This window comes from Panicum hallii, chromosome 8 (assembly GCF_002211085.1).
Source record: "Panicum hallii strain FIL2 chromosome 8, PHallii_v3.1, whole genome shotgun sequence".
Taxonomy (NCBI): domain Eukaryota; kingdom Viridiplantae; phylum Streptophyta; class Magnoliopsida; order Poales; family Poaceae; genus Panicum; species Panicum hallii.
In genome coordinates, this window is record NC_038049.1 from 10,283,219 (window position 1) to 10,302,611 (window position 19,393).

General features: G+C 48.8%; 1 protein-coding gene across 2 annotated transcripts; it reads right to left on the reverse strand.

The window, feature by feature from the left end:
• Positions 1-911: 911 nt before the first annotated feature.
• On the reverse strand, positions 912-16,426 carry LOC112902416 (adenylylsulfatase HINT3-like). 2 transcript variants are annotated; one of them, XM_025971483.1, is made up of 7 exons: positions 16,163-16,426; positions 14,671-14,726; positions 4,052-4,109; positions 3,837-3,903; positions 1,866-1,921; positions 1,620-1,679; positions 912-1,487 (listed from the first exon to the last, which is right to left on the reverse strand). In XM_025971483.1, exons 1-7 carry the CDS (start codon positions 16,385-16,387, stop codon positions 1,362-1,364), a joined length of 648 nt encoding a protein of 215 aa, XP_025827268.1. In that variant the 5' UTR covers positions 16,388-16,426; the 3' UTR covers positions 912-1,361. The 2 variants fall into 2 exon arrangements, with proteins under 2 accessions (XP_025827268.1, XP_025827269.1); XM_025971484.1 differs by having other exon boundaries at positions 1,061-1,487; positions 1,626-1,679; positions 16,163-16,422.
• Positions 16,427-19,393: the final 2,967 nt, after the last annotated feature.

Here is a 19,393-nt window from a genome sequence, read left to right on the forward strand (position 1 = left end):
AATTGGATACCTCTTGAAAGTTGGAAAGTACCTATGTAGCTTTTTGGTTGCAGAGGAGTTGGATTGAATGGTTCGTACTCTATCAGCCACCGTTACTTTCGGGCAAGCTTGACACTGAAACGATGCAGAGGAAAGTTGTTTCTTCCTCGGTCGTCCGGCCACCGGTGACTGGCCCCGCCGCGCCAGCCTGCCTGCCTGCCTGTCGCTCCGCCTGCATCTCTGCATGCACTTGTGGCCCGCTGCCCTGCAACTCGTCGCCGTCCTCCGCCCGCCGCCGCCATGAGATGCCGCCCCATTGCGGCCCGCTAAGCGCCACCCCGTCACGCACCGCCCGCTGTCCCCCTGAGATGCTGCCCCGCAGCTCGTCGCCGTCCTCCGCCTGCCGCCTTCGGGAGATGCAGCCCAGCCGCGTGCCCGTGGCCGGTGTGGCCACACTGCAGCTTGTCGTCATCTTCTGACTGCAGCCCCGCGCGCTGGGCAGGGAGTTGGAGCCCGACGCGCTGGGGAAGTGGGGAGGGAGGGAATCGGGCCGGAACCCAAAACATGGAGGGAGAAGATGTGAGGAGACGGCATACAAGTGGATGCACTTAAAGAGGGCTCTAACCAGTAGTGGAAAAGCAACAGCTTTTTTACACAATAAAAAAGGCATCATGCCAGGAGTTAGCACCCCCCCCCCCCAACCCAATTCCGAATTGTTTATTACGCTTTATATTCTACAATTTACCTTTTCTAGAACTGTCAAGAGGGCTCTAACCAGTAGTGGTGGCTGCAGCCATCTAGTACTTTGTAGAAATAAAAGTGGCAATATTTCTTTTTCAATAAAGTTGGCTAAAGACAGAGAAAAAACTAATACACATATAATTTGAGCAGGTTTTGATCTAAACTATAAAACCTAGTACACACAAAATTCATTCCGCATAATTACCCATTCTGGACTTGCTGAATTAGAATTCATCGTCTCGCATTGCAGTTCTGATCTCAACTGTTTTATGACTTCAACTTCTTCCATACAGTTCTTTCACAGGTCAAATAGGCGCACGGGTGCAGTGCAAGGCAACAATTCACGGTAAGGTAAAACGCTGAACTGGGAAGGAGGGCAAGAATGATTGTACATCTACCAATCGTGTCTCTGGGACACAACTCTTCGCTATTTTCTCAGGCTTTTTACAGGCATAATAACACCATTGTAACTAGACCAACAACAAATCAGACAACAAACTTTCGAGCAACCCCAAATCCCAGAATGACCATGCAATCAGTATTAGAGACAGATTGCATTGGGCACGCAGTGAATCCCATTATATGGCTGGAGCAGCTGTCTGGATTGCATTATATATGTACTGGACTGCCACGGCTTTGTGTCATGGTTTCTTGAGCAATGAAGATGCTTCAGTCTTGCAGCCTTCAAGCGTAGAACATAGCTGTTCCTTGATGCAGCTCACAAGACCTGAGGTCTCGTTTGGCTCGATGGAGCGCCTTCTAAAGCTCTGTGTTTTTCAAAAAAAAAAAGGACGGTGAGTATACATACAAGTTAAGACAAGTTTCTTCCCACTGTTCACCAAAATTTAAGAAGGTAGTATGAAGATGAAAATACAGAAATGCAAAACAAGAAAAATTACCGTTACCTCAGTAGGCCATAACTTATCACCAGATCTACGTGGAATGATGTGGAAATGCGTCTGCATTAGTAACAGCAAAACATGACCAGATGTTATGCAAAGTAATTATACTGTTTGTGTCTGAATTTCTTTTTGAAGGTTCATATGCTTGGCTACCACTTCGACTTAAACAAAAAAGCTACAAACTTCCTGATGCAGCTTACCAGTTGCAATACTACCAACTCTCAATTTGAATATAGTACTCACATGAAAAATTACTTGTCCCGCAGCTGCTCCATTATTGACTACCAAGTTGAATGAATCTGTGTTCCAAGATAACAAAATACAAGTAGTAGCTAACATCAGACAAATATAACAAAAGGGATAATAGAAATATATGAGTAAGAAATCAAGAGCAGATGGTTTATTGCAAAACTGCTTTCATAGTAAACAAAAAGTACAAGTAATACGTTTGTTGATATACTTCATCAATAAAGATCCAAGTTGGCTTGTGGTTGGTTGTTTCGTGCAACAGATGAACGTAGTAGAAAAGCACATCGCGAAATAAATTACTGAAGAGCAATAACTGTATAAAGAAACTAAAGAGTAAAATACACTAGCGGTCCTTAAACTTGTCTTATGGTGTCATCTAGGTCCCTAAACTCTTAAAATGCATATTTAACTCCCTAAACTTATTAAGCGCGCCAAGGTCCAAAACACCCTAATTAGAACAAATTTGGCTACATGCCACACAAACAAAGCACCTTAACATGTAGTATACATAATATCTTCAGTAAATCTAAACACATGGCTGAGCATGGGTATATCTCAAGCTGCATTGGACCTCAAATAACACACTTAGCAAGTTTAGGGACCTAGATGTGCACTTTAGGAGTTTAAGGACCTAGATGACACCAAAATACATGTTTAAGGACCGCTGGTGAATTTTACTTGTTTCTTCACAATTATAGGAAAACATAGTGATGTGACAGCTGGTGCATTTTACTTGTTTCTTCACAATTAGGAAAACATAGTGATGTTAAAATACCCTGTGCCACCCATATAATCTGCAAAGCTAAACCAGCTAATAATTTGAAGGGCATAAAGACAGTTATATCATATATGCAAGATGGCATAAAGACAGATATATCATATATGCAAGTTTCACGAGCAGCAGACCACAAAAGGATATAATTTTATCCACTAAAGAAAAAGGGCTAATAGTATTGTGTTAAGGAAAATTTTCAAGGGCTCTGGAGCTACCAATTGCAAGTAACTAGATGCCAAGTCTGCTGAAATGCATGGAGTTTGAGCAAGCTTCCAGCAAGAAGCAAAAGAAACAATTGCAACAACCACCACCAACACCACCACAAAGCATTCTAGTCTCAAGCAAATTAGGGTAGGCTACAGGTAAAACCAACAGAATCAAGAAAACAGTTATTTCATAATAGCTTTATTTACATTTATTCAAGTTGACATGTATTTACATCTTTACCTGACACAAGATTTTAATATCTATCTCAGGCTACAACTGAAAGAAACTAAAAAATATTCAGATAGAGTTTAGTGGACCTCAGAGTTCAGTGGAGTTTCAATGTCTCATCAAGAGAACTACAAACTTGAAGTAAATGAGCTTACTAGGGATGCCAGAATTACCCAATCATTCATGTGTTTTTGGTTTGAAACTTTTACATCTTAATTCCAATAGAGGATGCAGCTAATAAATATGAAACAGATGAAGTTGCCATTTCTTTTTTTTTTCCCCTTCCTTAATAGTAATTGCCTACAGAAGCCATCTAAATTATTAAGCATCAAAATTAGGTTATTCAAATGGTGGTAGATCAATTCACCTCTTTTGTCAAGGAATGTGCGCTGTCTGGACTACCCGAATGTAGAACTGCTTATCAGTACAACATTATATGATGCAATAGAGCTCAAATAAACAAATATGGTGAGATTAATTATGTACTAGAGATGGGTCGCTAACAGAACTGCTGCATAACTCTGTATGTAAATAATGCACTCCATCTCAAAAAGAAAATATATAAACAGTGCACAAATATAACATTCTGTTTAAGTATATTGCACTTCTTCGGTCAAAATGGAGAATACAGGATACATGAAGTATCACAACAGTATCACATAATCAACTATCAACAAACATGGCACTACTTATACTAAAAACAGATGAAATAAATAAGGATACCAAAACAAAAGTTAGTAGTGAAGTCTACCTACCACATTCAGTAGCCTTCATAATTGCATTGCTAAGAAATGGCACTTTGGAACACATGGCTGCAACCACCTGGGCCAAAGATAAGATGATTTCAGACCAATTAGGAGGATATTCTAAGTATGGCCACAGTTCTGTATGTTTGGATCAAAATATAAAGGGAATGTATGACAAATTTGTTAGATGTAATGTGTCATGTATTAGGTTAACCAAAACTTACGGGCGGTGGAGTTGCTTCAAGGGATGGAAAATGGTGTTTTGGAATGATTAAGGAATGCCTGCAGGGGTGAATGGCAAGAAGTAGCATGAAGCAAAAGCCAAAATGCACTGTCAAAAAGATCAGCCAATTTTTTATTTGGGAGAAGTATGCTTTTTATGGTTTAAAGTTCCTCACTTCATCAAAGCACCACTAAAAGGTCATGCTTCATCTCAATACCATCAAAATATCGCATACTTGCACAACAATGGAATATACTACTTAACCATTTTTCCATGGATCCACCATCATGTGTCCACATCATACCCCCTAGACTCACTGTTTTGAGTAGCACCATGTTCCCCAAGAGTACGAGTAACTGTACAAGCTTCAGATCCCTAAAAATGCCTCATTAATCCCTCAATTTCCTCACCGAATTTCTACAATACTAATCTACTAAATATAGTCTACACAAGGATGCGATAGAAGTTGGCACCAAGATTTGTAATGAAGGCCGTGAAAGATGCTAAGTGATAACGAAGGCTTGTTATGGGTGAACCAAGTGCATAGGTGAGACATTGCTGATAAAATAAACCATGGAGCAGTCAATAACCAAGCGTTTTCGAAACAATATGGAATAAGTCTACTTTACCCCCTGATCTATTGATACTTGTCTAGTTAATCTCCTCACCTATAAAACCGGGTATTCTACACCCCAAACTATCCAAAACCGTCTAAATAACCCCCTAGGGTGGTTTTACAGGTGGTTTTGCTGACGTGGCATTACATGTAGACAATGACGTGGCAAAGACATCTTTTAAAATCTACTTCACCCCCTAAACGATCGATTTTCGTCTACATAATCCCCTCAACTATATAGTTGGATATTTAGCCACTCAGAAGTTTTCAGTATTGTCTTAGTCATCTCTTGCTAAGTTTTTTTTTCCTATTTCGCTAATGTAGACCGCTACAAGGAGAATGACCTGTTTTAGAAGTGAAGAAGGGTCTTTTAGAAGTGAAGAAGGGTCATTCTCCTTGTAGCGGTCTACATTAGCGAAATAGGAAAAAAAAAAAACCTTAGCAAGAGATGACTAAGACAACAGTGAAAAAGAAGGGTCTTTTAGAAGTGAAGAAGGGTCATTCTCCTTGTAGCGGTCTACATTAGCGAAATAGGAAAAAAAAAACCTTAGCAAGAGATGACTAAGACAACAGTGAAAACTTCTGAGTGGCTAAATATCCAACTATATAGTTGAGGGGATTATGTAGACGAAAATCGATCGTTTAGGGGGTGAAGTAGATTTTAAAAGATGTCTTTGCCACATCATTGTCTACATGTAATGCCACGTCAGCAAAACCACCTCTAAAACCACCCTAGGGGGTTATTTAGACGGTTTTGGATAGTTTGGGGTGTAGAATACATGGTTTTATAGATGAGGGGGTTAAGTAGACTTATTCCAAACAATATGCAAAGAACAATATGCAGCCATCTGGATTGCAAAACAAAAGGCTAGAATTGGAGGTGAAGAACTTGTCAACGTAGGAAAAAAAGCAACAGGGATTAATTTAACCATGGTGTGCCATGGGGGTATTTCCATCCACTCATAATAGATGGTTTTGCCTTTTCTTTGCCAAACAGCCTGAACAGCAATAGCAAAGGACAATAGGACACAACCTTTAGATTTTATATTCAATAAGTGAAGAGACTTTTGGTGGTATTTTATTGAGGAAACTGATTGACGGGGTCACAGGCAACATGTACCACAAAGTACGGCCCTCAAGGGCCTAAGCAAGGGTTAGCCGGACGCCGTCAAGCGGCCCGGCCCGGTAAAGCATTGAATGCGGCCGGAGCAGGCCTAGCAGCGGTCGCAGCGGTTTCGCCGCCGCCGCTGCTTCCACTTCCGCCCTTGCTGCTGCCAGTTTCACCGCCGCCAGCCATGATGCCCTTGCCAACGTCGCAGCGGTTTCTGCCGCCACTCGCTCGCGTTCCTCTGCCACGGCGAGCTCGGCCTCCTGCCGGTGCCGCGCGCTCAAGGCGACCAAGCTCTGAGACTATCCTTCGGACATGGCGCGCTAGTGGGGGGCTGCTGCGTGGGGCGGAGGCTGCCTCAGACACGCTGCTGCCCGTCTGCGCAGGGGAAGAGGGGTGAGCAGGGACAGCCAGTGTTCCTGCTCCCGGCTGAGGACTAAGGGAGGCGTGGGAAGGAGATGAGCACGAGATGTTTAAGGTACAGGATAGAATAGCTCTGATACCAGTTGTTAGTATCGAAACTCTTACTCTCATCGAGAGGATGACACTAGGAGTTGGGGCAATTTTCTGGTTTACTTCTCACACAATGCAATGCCAACTTGAGGGGTTGGGGATACATATTTATAGCTGGCTAAAGCAGCCAAGCATCTGCCAAGATGCTAGTCTAAGAGCTAGTGATGCTTAGTCTAAGATGTTGTTCTAGATGCTGTCCTAAAAGTTAGTCTAAGATGCTGTCCTAAAAACTTAGTCTAAGATGCTGTCCTAGTTGGGGCAGCAAGACCACCATGCCGAGGACCACAAAGACCAACAGTACAAAGACTTATCCCATCATTCTCCCCCTAAGTCTTGTGCGTCGTCTTGTGGGAAAGTTGGACCATCCCGGTGCGGGAACAAAGCTCAAGGAACTTAATCCTCCCAAGGGGCTTGGTGAGCAAGTCTGCAAGCTCGTCCTTGGTGTTGATGTAGCTTGCCTTGATGCTCCCTTCCTCCATGCAACCTCGGATGAAGTGGTACCTCACCCGGATGTGCTTGCTCCGTTCATGGAAAACGGGGTTCTTTGCCAGGGCCAGAGCGGACTTGCTGTCCACCCTGAGCTCCAACACTCCAGTGTCTCTGCTGAGAAGATCACCAAGCAGTCGAGCGAGCCAGAGCGCCTGAGTTGAAGCGGTGGAGGCCGCTATGTACTCGGCCTCGCAGCTGGACAGAGCCACCAGCTGCTGCTTGACAGATTGCCAGCTAACGAGGCACTTGCCGAGGAAGAAGAGGGTCCCGCTCGTGCTCTTGCTGGTGTCGATGTCGCCGGCGTGGTCGCTGTCGCTGTACCCAACGAAGTGTGCCTCCCCAGGACACCTCGGGTAGTAGAGACCATGGTCGAGAGTCCCCGCAACGTAGCGGATATCCTCTTCACAGCCTGCTGGTGCTCCGTCGTTGGTCGCTGCATGAACGGACTAACATAGCCGACGGAGAATGTCATGTCCGGCCGTGTGTGGGCGAGGTAGTGAAGGCTCCCCACAAGACGCCGGTATTGCGTAGCGTCCACCTCCTCCGTCGTGCTGTCGCGGCTCAGCTTCAGCCTCTCCTCCATCGGAGTGAGAGATGGGTTGCAGTCGGTGAGCCCAGCCAGCTCAACGACGCGCTTGGCGTAGGCGGTCTGTCGAAGCGTGATCCCGGAGTCGTCCTGGTGCACCTCGATCCCCAGGTAGAAGGAGAGGTCCCAGGTCACTCATCTGGAAGGTGGCCTTCATCTCTTCCTTGAACGCCGCCACCTCCGCATCCTTGGTACCGGTGATCACCAAGTCGTCGACATAGACACCCACTAGCAGGGCGTTTCCTCCATTGCCCCGCCGGTAGATGGCTGCCTCGTGCGGGCTTTGCTCGAAGCCCATCGCTTTGAGCGTGGAATCCAACTTGGCATTCCACGCCCTCGGTGCCTGCTGCAAGCCATAGAGGGCCTTGCGCAGCCATAGCACTTTGCCCTCCTTGACTGGGATCGCAAACCCCGGCGGCTGGTGCACGTAGACCTCCTCCTTCAAATCGCCGTTAAGAAACACCGACTTGATGTCCATGTGATCAACTCGCCAGCCTTCCTGGGCAGCCAGCGCAAGGAGGAGTCGCACGGACTCCATCCGTGCCACAGGGGCAAAGGCATCGTCAAAGTCGATCCCCCCCCCCCCGCTGCACGAAACCGCGTGCCACCAATCGAGCCTTGTGCTTGACGATGGCGCCGGCGTCATCCCTCTTCAGCTTGAACACCCACTTAAGGGTAATCGCGCGGTGACCACAAGGGAGGTCAGCAAGCTCCCAGGTGCGGTTCTTCTCAACCGCGTCCATCTCCAACTGCATCGCGGCACGTGATGCCACGTGTCTCTTGGCTTCTGCGAAAGACCGAGGCTCACCGTCATCGCATGCGAGGTGCAACGGCGCCTCCAGATTGCGAGGTACCAGTTCCGGCACCGACTGGTCGCCGATAAGGTCCTCCATCGTACGATACCGCAACGGCTCGCCGTCGTGGTACACGTCGATGCGCTCCTTGTCATGAGAGAGCGGAGTAGCGAACTCCACCAGGCTATGCTCGACACGAGCTGGTGTTGGAGTAGTCGTGCCCGGAGGGGTGGCTAGTGGTGCTGGAGTGCGTGGGGTCACCGGCGGTAGTGGTGTCGGCGAAGAGCTAGTCGCAGCCGGAGTCGTGGCTGGAGAGCGTGGCGCTGCAGGAGTAGCGAGCGTCAGGATCGGTGGAGGCTCAGGGACTGGGGTAGGCACGCTCGGTGAAGAGGAGCTGCCTACTCCCCCAGCTCCCTCGAAGTGAACGTACTCGATAGTGAAGTCGTTGTACGTCGGAGTCGAGCCGTCTTCCGCCGCCTTGTCCCATGCCCATCCTCGCCCTTCGTTGAACACTAAGTCGCGCGCCGTGAGCACACGCTGTGTCACCGGGTCGAGAATGCGGTAGGCCTTCGAGCCCTCCACGTAGCCGATGAACACCCCCGGAGTGCTCCTGTCGTCGAGCTTGCCGACGTGGCCAAGCTCCTTGGCGAACGCGAGGCAGCCGAAGACCCGCAGGTGGGAGACCGCCGGCTTGCGCCCATGCCAAGCCTCATACAACGTCCTGCCGTTGAGAGCCTTGGTAGGTGAGCGGTTGAGGATATAGACAGCCGTCACCACCGCCTCTCCCCAGAAAACAGCCGGCATCCCCCTCTGCTTGAGGAGGGCCCGAGCCATCCCCACAACCGTCTGGTTGCGCCGCTTGACGACGCCGTTCTACTGCGGGCTGTACAGCGCGGAGTAGTGGCGCTAAATGCCCTCATCAGCACAGTACGACGCGAATTCAGCCGCCGTGAATTCGCCGCCATTGTCGGTGCGCAGCTTGCAGCCGCACTCCACCTCCGCAGCAGCCTGCGCGCGACTGATGGCGTCCGCAGCTTCTCCCTTGCTGCCGAGGACCATCACCCACATGTAGCGGGAGAGGTCGTCGACGAGCAGCAGGAAGTAACGTCGTCCTCCCGGTGTGGCCGGTGTAACCGAGCCACACAAGTCCCCTTGCACGAGCTCGAGCCGCTCCTTGGCTCGGAAGCTCGTCTGCTGGGGAAAGGGGAGTCGCCTTTGCTTCGTCAACACGCAGACGTCGCAGAACTGCTCCACGTGGTCGAGGCATGGCAGGCCTCGCACCATCTCTCCTTGGCACTGAGCCGCTTCAGGGCCTTGAAGTGAAGGTGCCCAAAGCGCTTGTGCCACTGCCACACCTCGTCGTCCTGACGAGCAGCGAGGCAGAGGGGCTGTGCCACCTGCACATTAAGGACGTAGAGTCGATTTGCGCCTCTGGTTACCTTGGCAAGAAGGCGACGATGGCGATCCCAAATCCTCAGGATTCCATCCTTGATCTCCACGCGCAAATCGTTCTCATCCAGCTATCCCAAGCTGATGATAGAGTTCCTTAACGCGGGGATGTAGTAGACTCCGGTGAGCAGCCTGTGCTCACCAGACTCGGCGGTGAAGATGACGGAGCCGACGCCCTTGATCTCTACGCCAAAGGCATCCCCAAACTTGATGGAACCTCGGACGCTGGAGTCAAGCTCGGTGAAGAACTCCCGCCGTCCGATAATGTGATGGGTGGTGCCGGTGTCGAGGCACCACCCGTCCGTCTTGTCGTTGTTGGAGGCGTCGCCGAGAAAGGCGTGTGCCCTCAGCTCGTCAAGGTGGAGAGCCGCTGCGGCTGATGCCGCTGGAGGTAGCTCAATGCTTGCGTGTGCCAAGAGCAGAGCTGGCTCCTCCTCCGCCACCTGTGCGATGTGGGCCTGGCCGCGTCGTGGCTGTCGATAGTCCCTGGCCCAATGGCCAACCGTGCCGCAGATGTGGCAGGCGTCGTCTCGTGCCGGCTTGTACGCGCCGGCGGTGCCACCCTGGGCATGTCCTCGCACCACGGCCTGGCCGCCTCCGCGCGCCTTGCGCGGCTTGCCATGCCTGCGGCCGCCTGGCGAGGAGGGGGGAGCCCTCCTCCCGTCACCCTGGCAGGCCTCCCACTGTTCCCGAGTGAGATGGAGCTTCCCGCCAATGGTGATAGGCCCCAAGAGAGGCTGCGGCTCATCGCTATCAACGACCTTGAGGCGACCTATTGCCTCCTCGATCGACATCGTGGAGAGGTCCAGCAGAGACTCGAGCGAGCGAGCGATCTGCTTGTACTTCTTGGGGACGCAGCAAAAGAGGTGATCTGCTTGTACTTCTCGGGGACGCAGCAAAAGAGGTTTTCAACAGCTCTCTCCTCGTCGTAGTCGACGTCGCCGTACCGAACTGCCTCCCACATGTGCCGCACCTAGAGCCTTACCCTCATCACCTCGGCCCACTCGACATAGTTGGTCTTGGTGAGGGTAGGCCACCCACCGCCGAGGCCAATGTCCCTGACAGCAGCCTGGATCCTGTGGTGACCATGGCGCCGGTCCGAGGAGGGAGAGCCGCGCCGCCTGCAAGATCCGCGATCTCCGTCGACCCGACCGCCGCCGCCAGGAGCGCGGCCGCCACGCGCGTCCCTGCCAGAAGTGCCGCCGGCTCGTCCACGCCCATCTGGGCTGCCGCCACCGCGCCCGTGGGGGTGCGCGGCTGCCCACTGCGCCACCCGCTCTCCCGCTGCTTCCCTCGCCTGCTTGAGTTCCACGTCGGTGCCGTCGTCGGTAGAGCCAGAGCTGATGATGCTACTGCCGCGTAGAGCCTTGAGCTCCACTGCCGCCGCACGCGCTGCATCCGCCGCCGCTGCTGCTTCCACTTCCGCCCTTGCTGCTGCCAGTTTCGCGGCCGCCAGCCTTGATGCCCTTGCCGCCGTCGCAGTGGTTTCTGCTGCCACAGGCTCGCGTTCCTCTGTCGCGGCGAGCTCAGCCTCCTGCCGGTGCCGCACGCTCGAGGCGACCGAGCGCTAAGACCGTCCTTCGGACATGGCGCGCTAGTGGGGGGCTGCTGCGTGGGGCGGAGGCTGCCTCAGACGAGCTGTTGTCCGTCTGCACAGGGTAAGAGGGGTGAGCAGGGACAGCCAGTGTTCCTGCTTCCGGCGGAGGACTAAGGGAGGCGTGGGAAGGAGATGAGCACGAGATGTTTAAGGTACAGGATAGAATGGCTCTGATACCAATTGTTAGTATAGTATCGAAACTCTTACTCTCATCGAGAGGATGACACTAGGAGTTGGGGCAATTTTCTAGTTTACTTCTCACACAATGCAATGCCAACCTGAGAGGTTGGAGATACATATTTATAGCTGGCCAAGACAGCCAAGCATATGCCAAGATGTTAGTCCAAGAGCTAGTGATGCTTAGTCTAAGATGCTGTTCTAGATGCTGTACTAAAAGCTAGTCTAAGATGTTGTCCTAGATGTTGTCCTAAAAGGTTAGTCTAAGATGCTGTCCTAGTTGGGGCAGCAAGACCATCATGCTGAGGACCACAAAGACCAACAGTACAAAGACTTATCCCATCAAAGCAGCGCCCAAGCTCGGGAGCAGCCGGGCACGGGCCACGTGGAGCACTCCTAACCCCTTGCGCCGAAGCGAGGGCCGGGAGGACAGACCGGCCTCGGCAGGGAGCCCGAGCGCATGGCTTCCTAGGGAAGGCGCGGCAGGGCATTAACTCCCCAAGATATGATAAGACGTGCACGTATCCCTCCCCCAACAACCAGGGTAGGGGCGCCGCCTACGGACCAGAGGATCGGCAGGAGATCTCGGGTCTTACAGGCCATCATGACGTCGCGACCGGCTGGCGTGCCGGTCGCACCACCACTCCGTCAGCACGATGCGACGGATCGTGCCGGGTCCCCTCCGCGGCCAGGCATAGGGAAGGTAAGACCGCCAATAGCGGGACCTACCACGAACCCGGTGGCCGCTGAACCTAGGCACCCAACCTCCCGACCAGCGAGAAGGAGGGAGCCTGCCAACTCGGCAAGAGGCCCGCCCCCGACGCATCGGGGGGAAGGGACACGAGGAGAATGGCGCCATCCCCTGACAGCGGGATGGAGTACGTGACCAAGGGCGTGTCAGGCGGCGCCGCGAACCGGACGAACGGGACGTGAATTCGGCAGACGGCGGAGCACGAACGGACGCGGGCCCCGGTAGGACACGTGTAGGGCAGCCGACCCCAGGGTTAAGAGCACCCCCGCTCTCACGCAATGTAGCCCAGCCCGCCACGTATATAAGATGGAGCTGGGCCTTCTCTAGGAAGGATGACGCGATCATACAGCACACACACACACCGCTTGCAAGCGCCCCGTTGTAAGCACCCTACATTCGAACCTGAGGAACACGAAGTGAGCCACCCCATACTAGATGTAGGGCTTTTGCCCGAATCAGTCTAAATCCTCGCCTTCGATTGTTAGCCATCGAGCCACCGAGAAGCGCGGCGCAAATTACTAGCCATTGATCGAAACAGTTAGAACGCCCCACCTAGCCAACCCGACCATAAAACCCAGGTGTTATAGTGGGAGGGGTGGGGGCCTTTATCCTTGGTCCAACATTCCCCCTACGGCGTGCGAGCCCGGCGTAGCCCGCAGCAGGTCTCAGCACACGAGAGACGCAGGGGAAATTGCGCAGCGGAAATGCGTGGCCGGGAGGGATCGAACCCAGGACCTCGGCTCTGGTACCAAGTTAGAACGCCCCACCTAGCCAACCCGACCATAAAACCCAGGTGTTATAGTGGGAGGGGTGGGGGCCTTTATCCTTGGTCCAACAGAAACACCAACACTGATGAAGATATGCAACCAGTTTTATTTTTACTGGACAAGCCAACCAAGGTGAGTATCTGTTAGTGAAATTAAATTAAAGCCTAACAATCTGAGCAGCTATGTCATGCTAGGGCAGACCTACCGACGACGTTGTGCGCTATCTGGAGCAGAGGCTAGAACTTCTTCACCAAGTTAGTTCATGTTAGTCAGAGTTCAGTTCGGTTAAGATTGAGTTGAAATAGAGACAGAGTTTTGAGTTAGTTAGAAGTAATTAGATACTCTTGAGAGGACTACATACATTGTAAACTATTTTATCAATGAAGGCAAGCAGTTAGAACCCAGATGAATCTATATCCCGTGTCTTTCTCCGCGATGACCCGGACATCTCGGTTACGTGTTTGCGACCTCCAATCACCCACTGCCACATCCTCCGATCTTTGATTCCAGCTGCCAACCTTGACAAGGTAATATGTTGTTCATTCTACTTGACAATTAATTAGGGCTGAAAGAGTAGAGTCCACCAAGGATGTGTTGCGCTAATAAGTACCTTGATTACAACCAAACAACTACCCAACTGTGTCAGGCATGCAGATGTGTTTGATCATATCTCAAAAGTATGCTTTGCATGACAAGCAAGTCTCCAACACAAAATTTTCTAAACTGGGGAGGAAAATCTATGAAAGGCTGACCTGGTGGGATTTCAATCAGTCTCTTTGCAAATACAGCAATGGTAAGGGAGCTTTCATCACTGGGTTCATACCTTTTTGGAGAAGCAAATCTATACATTTCTCAGTAAATGCTCAGTTTTCTCTACTTACATGCAGTAATATATTAACAATTTAAATCTACGAAGATAAAGGGATATATCTCCGAATAACTAAAAATGAGTTAGAAAAGTTAAGCATTTTACGACCTGAAGAGAGTTCATACTCAAGCCATTCAGGCTTGTACAGGTTAGCAAAGTGTCAGAATATAGCAGCCATATTCCTCCTATGGTAGAAAAGAGTTCTAAAAATTATAAGAAAACCCCAAACATTGAATAAAATGACATGACGATATAAACCTCTAAAGTGTACCAACATTGTCTAGAGCCCATTTGAGAAGGAGAAATCAGGATATAAGATTCTTAGGATTTAGTTTGGTAAAAATTCCTAGGATAATCTGCCTCTTCCAATTAGGGCCTATTGTAAATCTAACATTTTTTAATGAAGCCTTAAATTTCACCAAGTCAAAATGCAAGTAAATTTCAAACAGTGTTATTGTTTTAAAGTACAACAAAAAGCAAATGATGTAAATGAACAATTAATGTATCTCGGTATATATTTATATGGCAACCAATAACATAAATCCTAAACATGAAATGAATTAATATTACACGAGTTTTTTCCAGTCAAAATGATTTTCATGTACAACACTGCAAAATCAAATGGCTTCAATGAATAACAAATGTATCCTGGTATCTAGTTATATGACAACAAAATTAATACTAACACAAATTGTACACGAAACGAATTAGCATGACACAGATTCTGTTCCGGTTAAAATGAAGGCATCAATCACAATTGCATATTCCTACGATTGTTAATAACAACGCCAGGAGATTTAAACAGACCATCAAGTATGGACACTTTAATATGGAAATGTACAACACAATAACACATTAAAATGCAATGAATGGAAACACAGGCAAAAGAGTTACAAGAAATATACCCAGGAGCCAATGGATGAGAATCCAATATGCAGAGGCATACATCATCTTCGTAGACCTGCAAACAGGACATAACAATTCTGATCAAAAGAAATATCCCCATAAAAATGGAACAGGTGTTATTGATAAGGCAGGCTAAAATATGGCACAGTTTCATCTACTAAATGCGAATTGATTCCATCAGTGCTCCACCAATACTACATGTCAACAGTTCCTTATTGTTAAAAAATTAATTTGTTCATGTAGTCCATCTATTTTTACAGGAATGAAAGCTACATCCTCTCTCCTTCAAACCAACTTTATGTAAAGACGAATCACAGATGAGCATTTGAAAAAGGAAAAACAAACACAATCCATATATACCTTACTCATTTCTCAAGTAGTGGAAAGCAAAAGCAGATATTTTAAGTTTCTAGAGCTAGCAATCCCCTCCAAAAGAACATCCTATACCCCAAAACAGGGTATTTTCAACAACCCAAATAAGGCCATAGACACTAGACCTAACCACATTATTTTTCCCACATACTTTTACGTCCTTCTTCCATTGCTATCGATTTGTTGATTTCACTTTCAGTTTTTTAAAAAAAAGAATGAGAATTAGTCCAACAGACCCTAAAATGTCTTGATATCAACATCCATTATCAGCTACTTTATTCTAATGAAATGAACCTGATGATCAATGCAACCAGCTAACATGATGCATCTCAACAAACCATGCCAAAATACGTCAACAGGGCGCAGCCTAAAAAATTTGAATATTTAGTTCACCTTCCACTTCAAGTAAATCTAGTCCCAAAATACACACCTTTAGTGCCAAGAGAAATCGAAATTCCATTAAACCATTGTCCACATGCATGAGTGGATGAAAATAGTGATGCCAATGTACATGCATGAATGGATGCTATCTAGAAATTTGTAAGATCTAATGAACAAGAAAATCAGAGGACTTCATGTCGTAGGTCCACAAAAAACTGGAAGGACAATGCACAACATTTCCCCACAAATTTGAAGGACCCTGAATGACAAAGTACACATTGTTGTAGAAGTTATCAAAGTAACTTATGTAGCATCAAGCGGTCAGCTGTCAAAAGGTCTCTGTGGAGAGATAATCCTTAGAGGGCAGATGCTAGTTCAAGAAAAAATTATGGCCACTTTCTGTTACAAATGACAGACGGTAAAAAGAATTACTAGTACAGTTACTCAAATATCATCAAGAAAAGGCAGGCACTATTGTACTGATTCCAAAATCATGGACCGGAGCGTTGACTTCCCTTTCAATATTTCTGAAATAGAGCAGAGTATTTTAGCAATTATCACCCAGAACCCTACTTTGGAGCTAGAGCTAGGATTGCCACGCAGGCACGCACTGTTCACTTATCCACTCGGCGGCGGCGTACCCCTCGAGCTCGCCACAGCCCACAGCACGCGGAGCTACTGCCATCAGGCAAACCCAAATCGAGAGGATCAAGAAACAGAGCTGGCGCCCGAACGCACCTTATACGCCGGCGCCTCGCCGCTTATGATGCGGCAGAACACGCAGCCCGCCGAGTCCCCGTCCCCACCGCCATCGCCCCCGGTCGCCGCGCCTCCCCCGCTGGCGCACGTGGACGTCGAGACGGCCGACGCCACCGCCGCCTCCGACTGTTCCCCGGCGGACGGCGCCGGGCCGTCGGGCCGGAGGTGGGAGCAGAGCACGGCGAGGCGCCGCGGCGGCGACATTTCGGGCGCGGGGCGCTTCTGGGAGCGGGGTGTGGGCCCGAGTCGCGTGGCTTCTGGTTCTGGCCCCTGGGCTTCCCCATCTTTTGCGAATGCCCACTAGGGCCTCGTTTAGATCGCAAGTTTGTATAACATTTGGAACTTTTTGCTACTGTAGCGTTTTTTTTTTGTATTTGATAAATTTTATCTAATCATGGTCTAACTAGGCTTAAAAGATTCGTCTCGTGATGTACAATTAAACTGTGCAATTAGTTATTTTTTTTACATACATTTACTGCTCCATGCATGTGTCTCAAAATTGATGTGATGGAGAGAGAGTGTAAAAATTATAATATTTGCAATGCATCTAAACGGGGCCTAGGAAAATCGCTGCCTTACCCACCACTCCGTCGCTGACTCGTGGGGCCGACGTCAGTGAAACACAAAACCATTCGCGAGAATTACGCGCGTACTTAGCATCTCCAACGGCTTCTGTGTCCCGGATCAGATAGTAAAAAAAAAGACCGGTAAAATTATCATCCAACAGCTTTGATATCGTGCTCCCCACACCATGCACTCGGTATTCCCTCGGCATCGCACGGTAAAGATGCCGACACCATCGCACTCGGTATTCCCTCGGCATCGCACGGCAAAGATGCCAAGCCGCTCCTCCTCGCCATCGCGAGTCCCGCCCTCTCGTGTCCATTCCTTTCCCACCAATAGCAGCTCCCCTCCCACGCTTGCCATGGATGCGGCCACGTTGCGCCTCTTTGCCGGCGAGGAAGAGCAGCGGCGACATGAGCACAGAGGCCAAGGCAGAGAGGGGAGGCCGGGGAGGATAAAGAACGGAAAAGGAAGGGGATGACGCATGGGACCCATCCGTCAATGTGTGTGGAGGGGGAGAGTTGAAGGAGCGGTTGGAATTTGGAGAATGGAAAATGGAGAGTCCGTTGAACTAGGCAACTTAATATCGAGAGGAATTTTTTAGAGCGTTAAAAGGAGAGCCTCTTGGAGATACTTTTAGGTGCTGATAAGTGCTATCGTTGCGTGTGGAGGAAAAGGATATACAGTAGTCCATAGGAACGTTTTTCTTTGAAACGGTAAAATTTCCTTTTAGATCACAGACAGAGTACAGATATGCGCAAAGATCACCCCAATCAAAATGTTCAAGCACGTGACTCACATTACATGATGATGAATGAGCTAAAGCTTGACAAGAAAAGAAACAGTTGTTTGGTGCATTAGTCAGTCTTGCTTTCTTTGCAAGCGTATGTGCTGTCTTGTTCGCCTCTCTTCTAATTTTGATGACTGAAATCGCCTTGCCCTTGCAACTTCCTGAAACCAATGGCAGGGCTGGGAGCGAGGCGATCTTGCTTTAATCGATCTTGTTTTAATCGCAGAGGCCAACACTTGATTGTCATTGAGTAACGTGGCAACCTGCAAATTCAGGGCAACCGCCAGCTTGGCACCTAAAAGGAGAGCTCTAGCTTCAGCCTCCTAGGGTTCCAGGGTCCGGTGGATCGCAACCTGAAAAAAAGATCCAGAAGAAATATTTCGAGCAGATTTTGAAAGAATAAAAATTCCAATTCCAGTTTGATTCCTCCCAAGAGAGTTCTGTAAGCAAACAGAAGCATCACAAAAAATCTTGAGTCCATCTTCCATCTGCCTATTGGCAGCTATGATAGCACCTGGAATGGGCCGATTTGAGTTGGGCGGAGGTGTATATGTGTGCTGTGACTCATTGTCTGGCTGTATTGGCAAACTGTAAGCATTGTCAATGGCCATGGCCTCATGTAACGCTCTTATCAGTCGACCAATTCAAATTGTTGAGCCTGAGATCATTACGAGCTTTCCAAAGACACCACATGATTGAAAAAATCATACCTATTGTAGCTTGAGATGGCTCTTGCTGCAAAATTGTAGCAATCTGTATATGAAGGCCACGTCCTGAAGAAGGCAAAGCATTTGCTCTAAGGCCAATGGATGAAGCAAATCAGACAGCTCTTGCAAAGCTACATTCAAAAAACAGATGTTTTTCATCCTCTATGTTACCACATCGGGAGCAGGCTTCATGTACTCAAGGAATTTTCTTGTGCACTCTGGTGGCTGTCCCTAAGGCAAGTCTAAGCAATCTCCAAGCAAAAGTCTTGACATGTTGTTGTATTGGCTGTCCCATACCTTATGAAGAATTTGTAGCAACTGCATAGGGATACAAACTGGAGGATTGTTTGTTGTTTCTTCAGTGGCTAGCACCCTATCGGAACATATGCCGCTGGATGCCGGCTTCCAGCATAAAATGTCCGGTCCATCCCCTAGAATAAGAGGTGTCTGCAAAAGGACATCCAATGTTTGCTGCCCAAAAAGAGTAGTGATCTTACAAGCATCCCATTTTTTTGTGTTTGTCATCCACAAGTCTGAAACCTTGTCTGGAATTTGGTAAGTGGTTTGCTCAAGGTTTAAGAGGTTGTTGGGACAACACACTACCGAGGATACACGCTAACACACTAGATTCACGCAGAAACACACTAGTTGCCGCAGCAACCTACATGGAACTGATCCACTTGATCAGCTCCTCCCTAAGTACTTAAAGTTGCCTCCGGTCGTCAGCCTGTAAGCATCCGGCTATGGCAACTCCTACTCCGCAGCCCAGGCAGTCCTTTACGGCAACCTGCCAGCAGCCACACACACTCCTCTTGTGAAGAGCACAACCAGACCACTCTCTTTAATTTAATGCTGCTTGAACTCTTAAGGCAGCTAGGCCCTCTCCTCTCTATTTATAGCACTAGATACTACTACACAGCCACAGTGACTTAAATGCCAAGGCAAAGACTTGACTTGACTCAACTTGGTCCCTAAGGCAAAGATTTGGATCCTAAGTCAAAGACTAGACTTGACTAGACTTGGACCCTAAGTAACTTGCATGTACCTGGTGCACTCCTAGTCAAGATTATTGATAATAGAGGTTATGCATTTCTTTCCACATAGGACACCATGGCTAATTCCAGATGGAAGTGTTACCTTCAATCAGCT

What these genes read in the sequence shown, in the direction of transcription:
- LOC112902416 (XM_025971483.1), bottom strand. Translation starts at nt 16,387, where the DNA reads ATGTCGCCGCCGCGGCGCCTCGCCGTGCTCTGCTCCCACCTCCGGCCC. An exon ending in GCGAGGCGCCGGCGTATAAG is followed by an intron (nt 14,727 to 16,162) that starts GTGCGTTCGGGC and finishes TCCTGTTTGCAG; the next exon opens with GTCTACGAAGATGATGTATG. An exon ending in TATGAAGGCTACTGAATGTG is followed by an intron (nt 1,922 to 3,836) that starts GTAGGTAGACTT and finishes CTTGGAACACAG; the next exon opens with ATTCATTCAACTTGGTAGTC.